The following is a 19,776-nucleotide window of genomic DNA, read 5'->3' as shown; positions in this document are numbered from 1 at the left end:
TCTTTGTACTTGTGATATTTTAAAATAGGAGTGTGGGCTAAAGGGTGTTTAATATCATTGTGACGAACTGTTTGGTGACTGCACTACTTTTGAATGTTCTAGGCAAGGCCTGCGTGACTTTCCACCGGCTGTGCAGGTCGCCTTGTATGCTGCCCTCAAAGTTTAGAAACTTTCATCGACTTTCATTCTCCCATAACCACAGAGTAAGGATGAAACCGCTCTTGATGCTTCAATTTAATATGTTGAATGCTTTCAAAATAAGCGTCAGTCATCTAAAGTATGCCACCCTCATTCCATTAGGCAAAGAAAACTTTCTATTTTATTTATTTGTTTACTGTTTATTAAGCACACGATTCCCCAACGGGTGTCATTGCGCTAAGGCAAACATGGTACTGCCAGCCAATCAAAGATACCTAAATAGAAGTACACAGAAAAGTCTTCAAACGTTATGAAATTTCAAAAATACACAAGAGCAAACTATATTTAGCCAAGATTGGCTAAACCAAACTTCTGGATTTTTATTAGTGAAAGTTTCTGGTAATTGACAGGGGGTGGTGTGTGTGTGTATGTGTGGGTGGGTGTGTAAGTATAGATGCACTCAATTCACTTACTAATAGAAAGCAAGCCCTAATGGCTTTGCCAGTGCGTGTTATATTTCAGCACTGTTCACTAGCATGGTGCGCAGCCCTGTCCTCTTGGGCTGCTCCGAAGACATTTTATTGAGTTGTTTCTTTACTTTTACATTTGAAATGAAATGAACATAGGTAAGGCCCTCCGCCTGTACTTGACAAAACACAATATATATTCTGGTCACACACAACAATGGCTTTGGCTCAGTTAATGGTGGAATGTGGTTTCCAAGGTGATTTGTCCGTTTGTGTTGTGTAACAGTTAGCCATAGTAGTCGTCGATGTAATAGCTGCTCTGCACGGCAGCGCTGTAGTAGCTGCGTAAAGTGACAATGACAAAAATGGTATAACCCATCCAAGAGATGTTGACCATGAGGCCTATGCCCAAGGCCACGTGGTTCAGGATCAGGGCAGTGGTGGAGTTACTGCGTGCCATGCCTACGTCCCCACGGCTATTGGCGTCTCGTGTCTGTAAAAGAGAAGGAAAGAGGGTCATATTCTGTTTATGTGTGTTACATACTATGATACATACACAGCCTCGGGATGAACCTGGAAGCTGATATTCTAGCATGACTTCACACCCAGCAGATATTAAGAAGGTGCAAAGACCCAAAATCGTTGCCATCTCTAGCAAAGAATACACCTGACTTTCCAGGTGATAGACACACTGAAAATAAATTCATCATCGCCTGGCCTGACATGTCCTTAAATTTAACAGATGAAGTGCAACAGGACTGAAATGCTGTGTTACCGATTTGATGGCATTCTTTGTGCCCATCAACATCCCTGTTCTGCTGCACATGCGGTTCGGATGCCATCAAATGAACGTAGTTTTGGCTGATTTGGATCATGACCTAATAACAGACCATACTTGCCATATCAGCCCTCTGGCTCAATTTAGGCTCACCTCTCATTAATCAAACCTTGTACAGAGTTTGTCACCAGAATAATATGATACTTAGAAACTTGAGGCCACGTACTGGTAATTCTGACATATATGCGTTGATTACCTAGATTTTCTGGAATCGACCTCCATTTGATCAGCGCCATGAACATATCAATATGGAATAGATGCCCGACCTTTTTCCAAAGGTCCTACCTACCAGATTCCATAATTACAGAGCTCAACCCTCCTCCAAATCATCCAATCTTCCAAGAAATCCCAGAGCCATAATAATTGTTGCCTTAGGTTTCAGTACTTGAAAAGTGTTGCTAACATATATCAAAGGCAATGCCTCTTTAGAAATATGTTCAAGACCCTACTGCTCAAAAAATCCTTCTTCCGCTTAAAAGGATAATTCTCTCCCTTCACACTCCTCAACCTATACCTTCCGCTACGGCATTTCCTAGTCAAGCAATCATCTCTGAGTCTGTGTCACATACCATAAGCAATATGATAAGCTAACTTAAACAGTCTCATCTTCCCCTTAACCCATACTTAGTCATCACTCCTCAAGTGTGATAGTGGCTGTACCTTGTGACCAGCTCTCAAATGAAATATCTAGCTCTACAAAGAGCAATGCAATGAGATCTAATGCATCTTTAGTATGAATCATTAAATGTAGCATGTTCCTTTTAGGAGTCCTCCATAAGATCCTGACCATATCTAGCATGAGGATATTTAACGACATAGATAAAATAAAATTTTGCTATTCATCTGCACATATAAGGGGTCACAAATTTGTATCTGCAAGGAAGATCTAACACACTTGCCAGACTGTGGGAACCATGCAAGCTGCTTCCTATTGCCTTTCGGTGGAACCACCCCTAATCCTTGTCAGGTGATTTGTTAGGACTTAGCCTATGTTGGAAACACAGCTTCTTTAATCAATGTTCCCCATCAGAGCTTCTCTTTGAATCCATTGGCAGTCTCTCTTTGCAGCCTTTTTCACAGTTGACCAATCCATCATCAACATCTGTAGGCTTCCATCTAACTCTCTGACAACCTACTTTGAAGAGTGGCCACCTATATCTTTGACTAGCACCAAACTGTCTTTGTATCACAGGTGTTATGAGTAAATTCGAGATCCATGTCTCCACCATAATCTTCCTCTGCAACCTCTTAAAGGAGGCTTTCAAATTGCATGTGGCCTCCCGTAGAATCAACATTTATCACTATGCCTATGGGCGCATGACTTTTATCTGAAAATCTCCACCAACAGTGATGACTCAACTCAAATACTGCCACCAGTCTATTCCAAACTGCCTAAATCAAGCTCAATCCAATTAAGTCTGAATTCATACTTATCACTATCAGCACCAGAGAAGCTCAGGTATCTGCCAAGGAACTAAATGGACTCTGATTCAAAATCTGATTGTTGACCTCCCTCATGCAAAGAACACCTAACTGACTTATTGTCATGCAGAATAAAATCCCACCCTTCCAAATAGCATATAGGAATGACTGTCCAGGCACAGGTACCCTACCACCTGGATGGTACCACTCTGCCACATGCAGGCACCCCCAATAACAGACTGGCTCCACTGAAGAGCGCACGATGAGCATCTTGCATCTCATTACTGCACTCATCTAAAGGAGTTTGACCAAATCAAGAGTACCTGTGTGCACCGGCTCTGGCTAGCCACCCAGGACTGCATTCTGATCAACACATTTAAGGCAGTGCATCAGGAAAAATGATTGACAATCTACCTATTCAGAAAGTCCTATGAATCCTGAAACTATAATAACATCAGGTGTGTGCCTTAAATCTTACAATTCAGAGAGAAGAAAATAACACATAAGGAGACCCTCATTCTCTAGAATAAACTCTCAGCTCATAGAATCTCCATAGAGTACTCTCTCTGTCCAAATATCAATCAGAATGTATGAAGTGCAGTGAATCACCCGATAGGGTATCCAGTCGCTTAGAGGTCCCAAAGGCTTATTTTAACAGTCTGGTCTTGTGGGCCATTAAGAATTCTGGAAGTGAGGTGATGGTCTGGAGGTGCATGGGGAGGCTGTTCCAAGTCTTTGCTGAAATGTGGGAGAAGAGGCATCCTCCACTTCTGCTTCGGAAGATGCAGGAGTATTAGTAAGTGAAAGAGAGGCAGAGCGTAGTCTTCACTATCGCTGTGGAAGTTTAGGCGGTGGTTCATGTAGGCATGTCCTTGATTATGTAGAGCCTTGTGTGTGTGGGTGAGCAGCTTGAATTGGCATCTCTTCTGTGCCAAGAGCCAGTGGAGTTACCTGTGGTGGGGTGTGATGTGGATTTGTCTGGGAAGGTAAAGGATGAGTCTGGCTGTGATGTTCAGGATGATCTGAAGTCTCTGTAGAAGGTGTGTGGCGATTCGTAAGTAGAGGGCATTGCCTTAGTCCAGTTGGCTGGTGATGATGGCTTGTGTCAGGGTGCATCTAGTGTGTAGAGGCATCCACTTGAAGATCTTACAGAGCATGAGTAAAAGGGAGGAAGCAAGCAGAGGAGATGGCGTTGATCTGTGATTTTATGGTGAGCTCATTGTCAGTGATGATTCTGCGGTTCCTGCCATCGTTGGAGGGAGCAGGTGTGGATTCTAGGTCTGATGGCCCCTAGAAGCCATTCCATGGGTTGCTGCTGTTGCCAAAGAACAGAACTTCTATCTTGTCTGTGTTCAGCTGCAGGCAGTTGTTCTTCATCCAGTCGGCAACATTTGTCATGCATCTGTGGAAGTTTGTTCTGGTGGTGGTGGCGTCGTCCATGAGTGAGAGGATGATTTGGGTCTAATCTGCGTAGTAACTTATGTTGAGACCATGGGATCATTTCCTACCTTGAATGACACTCATCGTGCCTTGCTTTCGTTTGCTCCTTGGTGAGGGTTTGCACTTACAATATGCAGATACATATACATTACCATATGGCTCTAACTGAAAGTGAAATGTTTGGTGAGGTTTTGGCCATTTCATAGAAGTGGATGGGCACAGTCTAGGCTGACAGTAGAAAATACAACTCACACAAAGCAAATAACATTAATCATTAAAATACAGTAAAAAAATCTGAGTCTTTACGAAAAGTTTATTTAGTTCATGTCTGCAAAATAATCTACAATGTACTTCGTCTATGGTCTTAAATCTTAACAATAATTCTCATTGTCCAGAAGAATCGGACATGTTGTTAGCATAGCGCAGTGGATAACAAAAAAAAAGGTGTTAACACTTAGAAGACGGAACAGAAATAATACTACTTGTAGATCTTACATACAAATTACTACATTAAAGAAGGAAGGAAAAGGGGAAAGGAGGCCCTTATTATACTACTATCTCTGATATGTTCCTTTAATTGTGCATTGAAATTAAAGTACAAAAGGCCTCGTTCCTCATTGTAACAAATCCAATCTGCTCTTTTTAACCAGTGTTTGTAACATTCTCTGTAATCCACTTACCCATGTTTTGTAAATATTTTGTAATCACCATTGGCAAGTGAAATTGGTCAGCAACAATTACACCCCAGTGGGTCTTTGCCTGGTTCAGGACCTTTAATGACTGCTTCCTTAAACTAAGATGGAAATATTCTGTCCTTAATATTGATGTTATATAATTCCACAAGATAGAACTCCATTAAAAACTTTATAAAATAATTTGTAATTTCATTTGGTCCTGGTGATATTCTTATTTTGGGTGAATTTATTGAGGTCTACAACTCTTGCATTTAAATTAAAGATGTATTTTCCTGCTGCTCCAACAAGTTTGGCATCTGCATTTTAGGAAAGAAGGATTTTTCCGCAATAGAATTGTGTGGTTCTAAGGCATTTAAGTACTGGTCACATTCTTGAAATCTCTTGATGACATTGGCTTTGGTAGTCATTAGCCTTCCTTGTGTGCATTTCATGCAACGTTTGTATGGTCTGTTTTCATTTTTTTTAACTGTAGGCCAGGAGCTGATTCAACCTCTTTTTGACCATCCAAAATATATGCATAATGTGCTTTCTTAGCAGTTTTTTCTGATACACATTTGCTTTATATTTGGTCTTGGGAAGTTCCCTTCTCACTTGCAAGTCTCTTGGCCTTTGTTTATACATTGTCTCCAAATGCTTACTTTTAGCCTCCAAAAGGGCCTATTTCGCCTCTTGTTTCATATTTCAAATGTAGAAATTCTAATCAACTTCATCTTTAAACCTCCCTTTAAAGCTTCCTAAACTATATTATTTGTCTTGTACCGAATTAAGGTTATTCCTCAAAAAGCTTTCAGCACTTTAGGACTGCTATGTAAAACTAGATTACATTTTCACTTGCTTATTTCTGCCATTGTCTTTGGATGTATGTCACCATGATGCTTGATCTTTGGTTCTCTCACAGTCCACCTCCTGACTCTCCATACCAATTTTTTTTTCCTTTTTTCCAATTGCCAACTAACCCCTCAGGCTCCTTCACCTGTGAACATTCAGAGCTGCCTGTATGCAAAGTGTCAGTGCTTAATTTGTAGAAATATTAGTGCCGGGCCCTCGACAGGAGGACAATACCGCTTGAACCATTTGTTGCTCCTGGCAGCGCTGCCAATGACAGCACCAACACACTACTAATCATCACACTCTTAAAAGGGTGACAATTCAATCTTTTCCAGGGCCCCAAAGCTATAGGAATGGCTTGGGATGCAAATACTAATCATTGGAAATGTAAATTGAATTAATAAACAGATGTTGTTGTGCTCGTACCTAAATTTGCCATACACCACTACCATGTGGCAGACTGTCATAAGTCCCAGTGTTGGCAATTGAGTGCCGGTGCCGAGCACCTGAAACCACCGGCTCAAAATAAGCACTGAAAGTGTCAGTCCTATGCCGGCACCGTACCAACTAATGCCAACAACTCTGTCCCCACCCTATGCCCACTCACTCCTTTTCCTGCTTACCTCATTACATTTGTACTAGAATTCACTGAAATGGGCAAAACGTTAGCCATAAGGTTATAGCATGTAACATATTCTAAGCAAATTTGCTTTTTAACGTCATGTAAACTGAGAGCCACAAGGAAGTTGTATCAAGGTGGTTTATGACTCATTCTCTGTTTGAAACATAAAGGAAATGAACCATACTCTTGATGCTAATCCAGCTATATAAAAATGGTGTGATGAAAGTGTAACTCAATGCTTTTTGACTTGTAGACATGGTTTAGCAACTTTTCAGGTACCCTTTATGCATATTCTGTAGGGGTGGAAAAAAAAGAATTGTACCTTTAGAGAACCTTCAAACTATACTGTGCAACAGCTGACCTTCATCCTTTGTCTTCCTCTTTGTTTTACATGAATGTCATGGAGCTTGGTTTCAAGACAGCCATCTGTGTGATTTGATCTGCAAGCATGTGCTTGATGAGTTGGGTACATTTCATTGTCAATGTTGCAGGCAATAAACGTTTGCCACGTTCTTATCATAGTGGAGAAAGTGAGTTTGGGAGAGGGAGGGGATTATCAAATGGAGGTGGTGAGAACAGACTTACCGACCATTAATAACGCTCTGTTGACTACAGCAGAGTTGCCGCAGAGACTATGTTTGCCATTGAGGAGAACCTATGCTTTGGTTTGATAAACCTGACTTTGCAGAGAAATATTAAAGATGCATTGATGGTATGCTATTTAGGACAAATGAACCAAGAGGCCCAACTGCCTCTACATTCAGCACACACCTACCTCAATAAGTCTCATCATATAGAAACCATCCGCTGTTTTGTCAGATATCTCTTCTTGCAAGAAGCCTGCAACACACACTAAGAACAAATCCAATGCATTTCAAAGCAATCAAGGCAAGAGAGTGCATCACAAGGGCCTTTTCCCATAGAACATAGATGCCAGACAAAGCCTAGTAACAATCTGCTGCTAGACAGAGCATACCTGGAAGGAAGCTGCCATCCTGCCATCTGGTGGTACTCTTGAAGGCCCTGTGGGGTCTTTACTTTAGGCCAGTACATGTCACAGGCATCTCCACCACATTGCACACCCTGCCCACATCATACACCAGTCCTGGTGTCCACACACCACTGTGATGCATCATGGACATTGTAGTTCCAATAGTGGCCAAACCTTTCCTGTCTCACATGTCGGAGGTGGTGCTCATTCAGATCATGATTCATGGTTCCCATGTGTACATGCGTTCTGGACATTTCTCTTTCTTAGCACTGATCCGCATTCCGTTCCCATTTCCCTTCTTGTGTCTTCTGGTTTTCCGAGTTTTCCCCCCTCCAAGTTCCAGTATTGCCAGATTCCCTCCATCAGTGGCTCCCTGATTCCTAGCACCTGGGTACCTGTCTCTGTCCCGCCACTTCTGCTGCTTCTTTGATCTTCCACTAATTTCTGGCATGTGAGCTCAGAGTGCATCGTTCTCGTCTTCCCTTCTGTAATACTGTGACCCTGTGTGAACCCTGAATGTCTTGTTGCTTTGTGTTAAGGCTTGCTCATACTGTATGTGTGCCTTGGGCATTTCTTAATTCCTCGTAATTTCCCATTACCTGTAATACAACTTTGTCTTGTCTGTTTCCTCCTAATTGTTGCAGCTGCTCTCTGCCTGATGTATTCCAGTATTACTAGTTCTGTCAGTCCTGTCCTTGTTCGTGTTCAGGTTCCTTTTCTTGCATTTCCGGGTTCATTGATCTGCATCCTCCCAGTCCTGTTCTTCGTGTATCTTATAATACAGTGCTGTGTTTCATAAGGAGGTGTCTGTATCGTTCATCTCACGCTGTTCCATGTTCCTAGACTCTAGTCCTCCTTTTCCTGAACTTGTTTCTTACCTCTGCTCCTCTTGCTCCATTCCCTTTGTCGTCTCTAATGTTTATGTGGAAATCTTAGTTTGCATCACCAGAGGGCGCTAGTGAGTCCTGAAGTCTGATGCCTCTTGCAGAGATTCACTCAGTGCTCGTCTCATCCAAGGCTCTGAGAGATTAACTGCATCTTGCCTTATAGGTAGAGATTTTCCTGTTACAAGATCATTTTCCATAGAACATTCAAGCGATCATTTATGGTTTGTAGATTTAATCATACTTTCCTTTTGCATTCCATTTGTGCATTGCACTATATGTGTTTTCTATCCTATTTTGTCTTCCACAAGTATTACCCAGCTCCTGACTAGTCTTTAGATATCACTCTGCTTCATTCTTCTGCTCCAGTCCTATCCTTGTTCCTCAAAGTTTCTGCTACTCCCAAATGTGTGCCAAAAGCCTCATCCTTAATTCCCATGATCCTGAAGACAGGTAACTGTCCATGTCAGTCACTCTAGTCCCTGTCTCAGCAGGAGTCCATACCAGCCTGGCCTGTTTATGGATACCTCTGTGCTTGATGTGAGAGACTAAGGGATCTCTTGGGATCCAATGATGGCTGCTCTTGCCCCATGACCCTTTCATCTTTGGAACGTCTGCCCCCAGAGATCAAGACTAGTGCCTCCAATGGTTACTCTTCATTGGACTTAGTAGAAGGAGTTTCGGGAGGAATACAGGTGTGCAGGGGACTGGGCATGGTGGATTGGTGGCCTCTGCAGGGTCTGACTTTGCTGCCAAGGCCCCCTGTGCCTGCTGCACTGTGGGTGAAGATTGAGGCAACTAGTTGTACTGCTGGTGGAGATAGTGGAAGCTGTGCAATGGCCTTGTCTCTAAACTGTGTATAAGGAGGAGTGAGTGGAAATAGTGCACCCTCACCACTTCTCTTGAGGGGTGTGCTGTTCTCTCTCCCAGTAAGTATACAAAACAGTGATGGATGGAATGCTTGAATCATCTCAGCCACTGGTAATCACTCGGGCCGCATACCAGTACATTACTATTTTGCACACCATGTCACCTCAGTTTGGACCCAACTCTATGCAACTCAGTCTTGACCCTGCGCCAATTGGAACTTTTCTATTTGCAAATGGTTACCACCACTTTAGATTTGTTTGTAAAAATTAAGGGGGATATTCACAAGGACTTAACTCCGATTTATCCCCACCTTAACACATCAAAAGTGGAGATAGATCTAACACCTGATTCACAAGCTGGTGCAAACTGCAGACATCGCCTGTATTCCCGCGATAACTGCTAAAAAATGTATCTCCATGGTGGACACCACCAACGAACCCTAATGGGATGCAGAGTAGGCATTCCCATGCAAAAACACACGGAAAAACCCCAACACCACTTTCATATCGAACTGCCAGATCTGCGATGTGAAACAAAAACAGTTGATAAGCCGCAGTAGCAGTAGAGAATTAGCACCTGCCTTTTGTTGGTGTTAAGCAGGACAACTACCTGCAGCATAAAAGGGAGCCCCGCCAAGAGCCACACCTGAAGACCCACAGATGCCATGGAGACAATGATCATGCACCGCTGATACCCATGAGGGCCAAAATATCCACCGCAACCACCCCAGGCCCGCCACCACCCCTAGGACCCGTCCCACCCCCTTCCCCCGGGAACATCACACAGGCAGTGAAATTCACCAATAGCCGTCTCTATGTCTAAATATGTCACCAAATATTCACTGTGATAGGGTTATGGTCACTACACTTGGGGTCACAACATCACTTTAAATGTGAAAAAAAATACAAAAACAGAGCAGTCTTCAGTGCAGCGCCACCGGCCACATCCACTCCCCCCAGGCTGGTCGTGGCATATGCCTGCACAGGGTTAGCGCGTTGATAGCGGCAGCCAATTGCAGCAGTGATACGGGCTACCAGTTAGGAGAAGCTCGGTCAGAAATTAAGGCCGCAGCACGTCTACGCCCGTAGCTGCACCAGTGCGTTTCAGGTCACAGTTCACTCTCCGATCGGTACTGCGCTGCAGGAGAAGGCTTGTTTTGACCACTGCGAAGCGTGGAATGTAGCTATGGTTGTTTATGGGCTCGATCGCTCCATTGGTAAAAGGATAATTGCAGGATATAAAGCCCAGCCGGCAGAGCCTGCTGACCAAGTGGCCCGAGGCCCGGACACTACCACTACCACTTCCCGGACCGGAACAGCGCCGCCGTGGTGATCCCCTGCACGGTGCCCGCGGTAGGCACTTGACCCCCCCGAGGCATCGCTAAGGAAAGGGCACCGGGGTCTGGAGAGTGCACGCAGGGGCTTTGTGCCCTGGCCCACGTATACGGGAGGAGTGGAGTGGACCGGGACCCCATCAAACGGCCAAAGCACCGGGCAGAACCGAAATGCGGCATGGCCGAGGTTTAAACCACAAGCTTGCCAATCCGCCCTCCGCACATCATGAGGCAGTCTTTTTGGACCATCGTTCGATCTACGCCATAGGATTTTGATCAGGTACCGACGCTCCCTCCCAATACCTGGCCGCGCGCCCAGCACATAGTTTCACGGAAGGCCAAGCCCATGATCAGTGCGCACAAGCAAGCTCTGCCCTCGGCTCTCACACAAATAATCTTTTTGATCTCACTGCTTCTGACCCTTGGGAAACAAATCCCTCATGTGTGGTCCCCCAATTCAGTGGTGATTTGGGTGGACACACCCTGCTTGATCAGTACAAGCCTCACCATTTTGTGCCTGAACAGATTAACTTCAAAATGGCAAACTTTATACGTTAATTAAACAAAGGACCACTCATCCTCACATCACCTCATGGACAAAGACATAGGACTAATAGACACAGCACGCTACCAAACACAAACAAAGGAGATCGAAAAAGGACTTGCCCCTCTCTCTCACAATTTGGTGGCCATCTTTGAATGGAAAATGAAAAGTCTTACAACAGGTAAGAACTGCCCTGAGCTCTCTTGATGCACAGCTAGTGCGTGGCTGTAGGTCAAATTAATGGTAATTCACTTAGTGTTCAGAGTTTCAAAAGTATTTATTCACCCATATAAGTATTTCTTGATTTGATATGCAAATAGATACATATTTCTTCATATGATTGCACTCTTAATCCAAAATCCATAGCAATTCATGGTAAATGATCAATTTAAGATGACATGGAAACCCCAATGCATTTCGTGCTAGAATAGCATTTCTTCAGGGGGATATTTATCTAGAAAGAAAAAAATAGAGCATATTGTAGGTGTCTGCTGAATAGGAACCACGTGACACACACACATTTTATCTGCGCTAAACATTTGGAGGAAAATACAAATGGGAGAGCACTAAAATAGTGCCCCAGAGCCAAATTATAACTAATGGAGAAAACTGCTCAATCGAGGTTTGAAAAAAGTCAAAATAGTGTGGAAACAAAATACGAGCGTGCGTCAGAAAAAGTGAAATGTGAAAGTCAAAAAAGACTCAGAGTAACTATGTAGTAAATGCTTAAAAAATATCCATAGAAAACGTGTGTAAAATAACCAATGGAATACAATGTCAGAGGAAAAGAAAGCTATAGGTACCCAAGAAAACCGCGATCAAATGTGAAAGCCACCCAGTTCAAACTGTCTATACGATCTAAATAGAGTGAAGCCGTCTCATAAGGAAGACGGGAAAACCGCCACCAGAGTCACCGGAACGCGAAGAATGTAGAAACACTTACCCGTCACCAAGAACGGGCATGTACAGTGAAGGTATGTCCGAGACAGAACCCGGAAGACGCCGAGTCTGCGCACAGGCTGCCACATAAACAGAAATAAGAAATAAAGGTAGGACTAAAGGTAGCGCGGCAATAGAAAAAATGGTAGAGAGAATAGTAGGACGTAAAACAAGAGAACATGTATGACACTACTTGACACAAGAACAGAAAAATAAACAAATAAAAGAGGAACCAGCTGAAATGTGGAAAAAAGGATAGGGTAACGAAAGAATAAACAAGATATGAAGTCAGAAAAAGTCAGGTGTCCTCGAGAACAAAGACAGAACAAATCAAAATGAAATACAATGAAACCAAATACACTGAAAAAAACTCCAATGGGTAACAGTGGAATATATACAATGTAGAAAACATCGTTAAGCTTAGCGAGAAAAGAATCAATTTTCTGTCATAAACACAGCTATAAGAAAGATCATGTATCGAATAACAGCAAAATGTACAGTTCAAAGATGACAACTAAGTTCAATTCTATCATTCAACCCCTTGGGTTGGAGGGCTTGTAAATAATAAATCCAATGTAGTTCCCGTTGTAGCAAATATTTGTTATTGTCTCTGTGGGGAACCTTGTTGATGGTCTCCAAAATTACGTATCGGATTTGGCTGGGGTTGTGAGATTGAGAAACAAAATGTGCCGCCAAACATGACTTCATATTCTTAGTCCGAATATTACTTCGATGTTCATTAAGTCTAATTTTGATTTTCCGCTCTGTTTTTCCCACATATGGGAGACCACATGGGCATTTTATCAAATATACAACGTTGGTAGAATCACAAGTGGCATTTACTTGTAGATGAATAGGTGTACCTTTCGTAGGATGGTTGAGTGTAGTTCCAGGTATAATGCTATTGCAATGTCCACAATTGTAACAAGGGATGGTTCCCTTGTAGGTAGTCGTGTTTCTCAAGGTGGGTTGTTTTACCAGAGATTGTATGTTTCTAGAACGTTGGTATGCAAAAATGGGCGGTTTCTCAAAAATGTTATTCCTACAGACCAATCCATCATTTTAACAACCATTGATGTGAGTTCCCTCTATACTTCCATTCCCCACAGCATGGGCCTGGAGGCTATTGAAACTGCTCTTCTTCAAACCAACAAACCCACAGATCTACAAGTTTTCATTCTTGAACTTATGCAATTCATTCTTCACCACAGCTATTTTAAATCTTCTGACAACCAACACCATCTTCAACTGTCAACTACACTCAACCATCCTACGAAAGGTACACCTATTCATCTACAAGTAAATGCCACTTGTGATTCTACCAACGTTGTATATTTGATAAAATGCCCATGTGGTCTCCCATATGTGGGAAAAACAGAGCGGAAAATCAAAATTAGACTTAATGAACATCGAAGTAATATTCGGACTAAGAATATGAAGTCATGTTTGGCGGCACATTTTGTTTCTCAATCTCACAACCCCAGCCAAATCCGATACGTAATTTTGGAGACCATCAACAAGGTTCCCCACAGAGACAATAACAAATATTTGCTACAACGGGAACTACATTGGATTTATTATTTACAAGCCCTCCAACCCAAGGGGTTGAATGATAGAATTGAACTTAGTTGTCATCTTTGAACTGTATATTTTGCTGTTATTCGATACATGATCTTTCTTATAGCTGTGTTTATGACAGAAAATTGATTCTTTTCTCGCTAAGCTTAACGATGTTTTCTACATTGTATATATTCCACTGTTACCCATTGGAGTTTTTTTCAGTGTATTTGGTTTCATTGTATTTCATTTTGATTTGTTCTGTCTTTGTTCTCGAGGACACCTGACTTTTTCTGACTTCATATCTTGTTTATTCTTTCGTTACCCTATCCTTTTTTCCACATTTCAGCTGGTTCCTCTTTTATTTGTTTATTTTTCTGTTCTTGTGTCAAGTAGTGTCATACATGTTCTCTTGTTTTACGTCCTACTATTCTCTCTACCATTTTTTCTATTGCCGCGCTACCTTTAGTCCTACCTTTATTTCTTATTTCTGTTTATGTGGCAACCTGTGCGCAGACTCGGCGTCTTCCGGGTTCTGTCTCGGACATACCTACACGGTACATGCCCGTTCTTGGTGACGGGTAAGTGTTTCTACATTCTTCGCGTTCCGGTGACTCTGGTGGCGGTTTTCCCGTCTTCCTTACGAGACGGCTTCACTCTATTTAGATCGTATAGACAGTTTGAACTGGGTGGCTTTCACATTTGATCGCGGTTTTCTTGGGTACCTATAGCTTTCTTTTCCTCTGACATTGTATTCCATTGGTTATTTTACACATGTTTTCTATGGATATTTTTTAAGCATTTACTACATACTTACTCTGAGTCTTTTTTTACTTTCACGTTTCACTTTTTCTGACGCACGCTCGTATTTTGTTTCCACACTATTTTGAGTTTTTTCAAACCTCGATTGAGCAGTTTTCTCCATTAGTTATAATTTGGCTCTGGGGCACTATTTTAGTGCTCTTCCATTTGTATTTTCCTCCAAATGTTTAGCGCAGATAAAATGTGTGTGTGTCACGTGGTTCCTATTCAGCAGACACCTACAATATGCTCTATTTTTTCTTTCTAGATAAATATCCCCCTGAAGAAGTGCTATTCTAGCACGAAATGCATTGGGGTTTCCATGTCATCCTAAATTGATCATTTACCATGAATTGCTATGGATTTTGGATTAAGAGTGCAATCATATGAAGAAATATGTATCTATTTGCATATCAAATCAAGAAATACTTATATGGATGAATAAATACTTTTGAAACTCTGAACACTAAGTGAATTACCATTAATTTGACCTACAGCCACGGACTAGCTGTGCATCAAGAGAGCTCAGGGCAGTTCTTACCTGTTGTAAGACTTTTCATTTTTCTTATTTACGACAACACCTGTTTGGAACCAGGAGGTGTTTCCCTGAGCACCTAAAAAAGTATTACTCTTTGAATACCATTTTTACCTTATATTTTCACACCCAAGGAGTGCCACGGTTACATATTCCCATCTTTGAATGGAGCCCCGTCTACAACTCCACTGGTATTTCAATCCTGTTGCTCTTTTCACTTTAAATCATCCCCATCTCTTTACCTCTTATCCTTCTCCTTTATTTTATCCCTCCTTTCTTTGTTCACCCCCAACTATCCTGCCCATGTTTTCTTCATGATCTCGCTACCCGTCCTTCAGATGCTCTCTTCCTTGCCTCTTTTCAACTCTACCCCCATCTATTTTAAATATCAATCCTATTCCTACACTATACAATTGAATTTTTAGTGCGCTTATTTTGCCTCCCCTCTACCACACCCCCTTCTAACCTGCTTTTATTTGCTTCTCTTTTTGTATTTCACTGTACAGAATGTTGTATTATATATCATTATTGTATGTATTTTACTGATTAGGTGGCTCTTACCTTGTATTTATCCTGTAGTTAGCTATCTATCTATGCATACTGCACCTTATTTCATTTGATGTTTACTCTCTTTAGTCATCTCTCTCACTCCTTAACCTTATTCCTATCTTTCTCACGCTTAATCTTAATCTCTAATGTTCCCTTTTTGATATGTTTTATAATTGTTGTGTAATTTGTCTGATTTTGTTGTCCCCCTCTATGATGATGTTCCTTCATGTGGTTCACCCCCATTTCCTATTTTTTTATTTGCTGTTGGCCAAATGTAACCTAGTGCGATATCTATGCATCTTGCATCGTACTTCTCTGGTGTGTGTTCTCCTTAGCTGACTCTCATCCATCCCACTATTAGTTTACTTCACATCTTTCTCATTCTTAGCATTAATCCCTGAATATACATTTGGACGTGTTCTACTATTGTTGTTCATTTTATATAACTATGCTGTCTAATGCTGCTTACTGTATTTGATTTTGTTGTCCCCCCATAGGATGTTCGTCTATTTTGTTCTCCCCCATTTCTTTGCTGTAATTTTGTTTTGGGCTAAATGTATCTCTGCCATAATTCAGACTTTCTATATTCCTGTTCTGATTAATCCTATGATTTAATCTGTTTACTCCTTCTCTCCCTCCTTACTCTCCTAATCATGTCTCCCCTCTCTCTTTCCCCCTCTCCCTCAGTATCGCCTATCTCGAAACTTGGCCCCAACTCTTGGTCTATCCTCTACCCCGCCCATCTCTCCAAGCCGCATCCTCCCTCTATTTATGTCTCTCCCTCCCTCCTCTCTCAATGTTTTGAGACTTAACTATTTTGTCTGATGCCCGATGGAGCTACTTGGTTTAGCTATAGGGGAGATGGGCCTTGGATTCCCTCCTTGGTCGTCACCTACCCAGTCGGTCTTAAGGCAGACTTCTTTTCATCTCTCCTTATTGTCTCTTCCCTAGCTCCTATCCTCTCTCCCCTAAATCTCTCCCCTTGCCTGCTACTCTGGCTACCCCCTGTCCTTTGTGTCCTTTGACTAAGCACTCCTTCTCCCCTTGTTGGGGAAAGATCCAATATTTATACTCTGGAGTCTCAGCGAACCCACTGAGTGAGTCCACTGCGCCAAGGGAGCCACTCACAGTTGAGGTCAGTGGCGGCTGGTGACATTTAAAAGTGGTAGGGCATAAAATGTTTGTTGGAGTGCAACCTAAGGGGAGTTCAGCTGGGTGCTCCCCGCGAGAAAATTTCGAAAAAAAGAGTGGGCAAATGGTGCAGTTTCAAGCCAAATTCCAATGTTCCACTTCATCTGGGAAAAAGATATACATGTGACAAATGGAAAAGGTAATGAAATGCATAATTATTTACTGCCTGTAAAAGCCAACCCAAGAGTATAACCCAAGCCACCCATATCCCAGACCTTGCTCCACAAGTCCCTGTGCAAATCATATCACAAATTTCCAGCACCAACACCTTGTGGACTGTTTTGTCAGCGTTTCTATGTTCATTTATTTGAAATACGTTTTGCTGAATATCTTGTTTGAAAATTCGTGGTTTTTTTTCTTGTTATAAGGCATGCAACGTCTATTTCATTTTGAAGAAGTATCACACTCCTACCTCGCCCATGGAGCTCTCATTGATATAGATTTACAACATTGCGATCATTTCTCTTTAGCAGTCCAGTACATAGCCCCTGCCTTTCCACCTCTTTCCCGCCATACAGTACCCAAAAACATGAACAGTGGAGCAGGATAGTACAGCACCTGAGGAAGAGAGCACTGACAAAGAGACAATGAGGCATGAAAATGGACCAGGGTGCATGCATGGACACATGGACAGAGGGAGACAGAACTTGTCTGACACATGGACACAGAATAGGGTGCATGGACACACAGAGACACAGAACCTGACACATGGATAATGAGACATAGACAAAGACCAGGGTGCATGGAAACACAGACAGAGACACAGACCCTGACACATGGACAACGAGACTTAGACAAAGACCAGGGTGCATGGACCCACAGACAGAGACACAGACCCTGACACATGGACAATGAGACTTAGACAAAGACCAGGGTGCATGGACACACAGACAGAGACACAGACCCTGACACATGGACAATGAGACTTAGACAAAGACCAGGGTGCATGGACACACACACAGAGACACAGACCCTGAGACCAGGGCGCATGTACACACAGACAGAGACACAGACCCTGACACATGGACAATGAGAAATGGACACAGACCAGGGTGCATGGACAGTCAATGAGGCATGAGCATGGACAGGGACCAGGATGCATGGATACACAGACAGGGAAACAGAACCTGAGACATGGACGATGAATTACATAGACACTTTCCTGAGTGACTGTGTACTTATGGTAGAAGCACGCCTATCTATCAGAAATCCTCCTCTGTTGCATGCTAGATAAGTGGCCTGCTTCACTCACTCCCACACATGGTTCTTCAATTAAGCAAATACGCCTTGACTCTCAATCATTCATTGATGGGTGCGTGGGAGCATGGCCTACCTCCAGAAACATTTCTATCTACAAGACTTGTTATGTTTCCGAAGCTAGGCCCTGCTGGCAGTGGCATGCACCTCTGAAAAAAATACACGCTGCATGCCAGAGGGGCCTATCTTCAGAAACATAACATTTCTTGAAGATAGAAATGTTTCTGAAGCTAGGCCCTGCTGGCACGCAGCATATATGCTTCTCAGAGGAAGTGCATGGCAGGGCCTAGCTCTCCTTCAGAAACATTTTGGAGTGGCACTGCACCAGTGTGTCGTGTTCCCGCTATCTAAACATTAAAACTATTTGAAGTGCAGAGTCAGCAGAGTCACTCTGCACTTCAAAGAGTGTTAATGTTTATATAGCGTGAACGCGACCCGAACAAAAGCTGTTAAGAGCTACGGGCAGTGGCGGCTATTTTACATGATGAGCACATCTGGACTTCACAAAGTCCATGATCAAACTAGTAGACAGTACGCACAAACGCAAGTACTTTAATCACAATAAAATTAAAATCGTAATCTTCCCAGCCATGCCTAACGAAAAATACTTTTTTGATAGGCACTACGGGGAAGATTGCGATTTTAATTTTATTAAGTGATTGCCCAGAATCACAGGATGTTGAGGCGACGACGCTGATACTCGAACCTGGTTCCCTTCAGGTGAACCAGGTTCGAGTCTTAGCGTCGATGGCTCAACATTTTATCGTGCAACGTAGTGTGCAGCAGGGTTCATGGCCCATGAACCCTGCTGCCAACTATGTTGCACGATAAAATGTTGAGCCATCGGAATCATGGCTTAATGCTGGCAAGAGCACAGCTGGGAGGCCGACTTTGAAGGGGCCGGGGTGTGTGCGCGAAATGTGCAGTGCAGTAGTCATGGCCGTAATGGCCAGAGCAGAGCTGCCGAATTGGGAGGCACCAAAGTCGGCAGCTCTGCTCTGGCCATTACGGCCATGATGATTGCAGTGCACACACGTATCATTGATTGCCCAGGTGCCTGCAGGCTGTCAAGAAGAAGTACAGTGAGGCACTTCTACACTACAGCAGGCCTGCCGTGCCGGGGCAACGAGGTCACATCAGGTGGAGCTCTCCTGAGTGCTCACAACTCTCTTATCAACTGTCTCCCTCCCCCCCTTACATTTGTGATTACAATGGCCTGCAAGCAAGAAGAGGGGAGGGGGAGAGAGAGGCTGAAGCAGCAATCACTGCAAGGCATCAGACTATAACATCGGCGATCGCTACAGGGAAGTCACGGCTCGGACTTCTCGGGAGGGGGGGGGGAATAACATAAAAAACGTACCCTATCGGCTGATCCCGATCCCGCGCCGCCTCTGTGTCCAGTTTCTGGGCCGGTCCGGACTCCTGAGCAGGAACAGGTCTGGGCCGGTCCAGAGCAGCAGGAACAACATCAGACTGCGCAGCTAGTGTCGCGCTCTCAGCCAATCCAGATGCCAGGATTGGCTGGGGCACGGATACGGCCTGCCCACTAGGAGTCCAGTGGCTGCGATGGCCTCTCGCCCCCCCCCCCCCTCGGTCTCCGACTGATAGTATAGTAGTGGCTGACAGTGCGCATGCTCGGGCTAGTCACAAAAATGACACGCCCAAATCCGAACTTGCGCACTGTCTACTGCGCCACTGTCAATCTCTTGACTGTCACTCAAAACCACGTTGAGTGCTGCTGCAGCCCCGCCCCCACCCAACTGAACTAAGTAGCGTGTCTTTTTTCAGCAGCAGGCAGCGCGAGACTAGTGGAGGAGTTGAGATTTTATTCGTGCAAGCAAATGAAGCAATTGTCAAGTTGAGAGTTGCTTCATT

At 43.3% G+C, this 19,776-nt stretch overlaps 1 protein-coding gene across 1 annotated transcript in view; it reads right to left on the bottom strand.

Moving 5' to 3' along the window:
* Positions 1-732: 732 nt before the first annotated feature.
* Positions 733-19,776, bottom strand: part of LOC144767643 (uncharacterized) — a 71,531-nt gene continuing 52,487 nt past the window's right edge. Inside the window, exon 2 of the mRNA XM_078651041.1 lies at positions 733-1,098. Within this exon, the coding sequence (XP_078507167.1) occupies positions 892-1,098 (207 nt within the window). The 3' untranslated portion in view covers positions 733-891. The remainder of the gene's footprint in view (positions 1,099-19,776) is intronic.

The sequence above is a fragment of the Lissotriton helveticus genome, chromosome 7 (assembly GCF_964261635.1).
Source record: "Lissotriton helveticus chromosome 7, aLisHel1.1, whole genome shotgun sequence".
Taxonomy (NCBI): Eukaryota; Metazoa; Chordata; class Amphibia; order Caudata; family Salamandridae; genus Lissotriton; species Lissotriton helveticus.
Note: the sequence above shows the minus strand (reverse complement) of the source record. Positions and strands in the feature narration are given on the sequence as shown.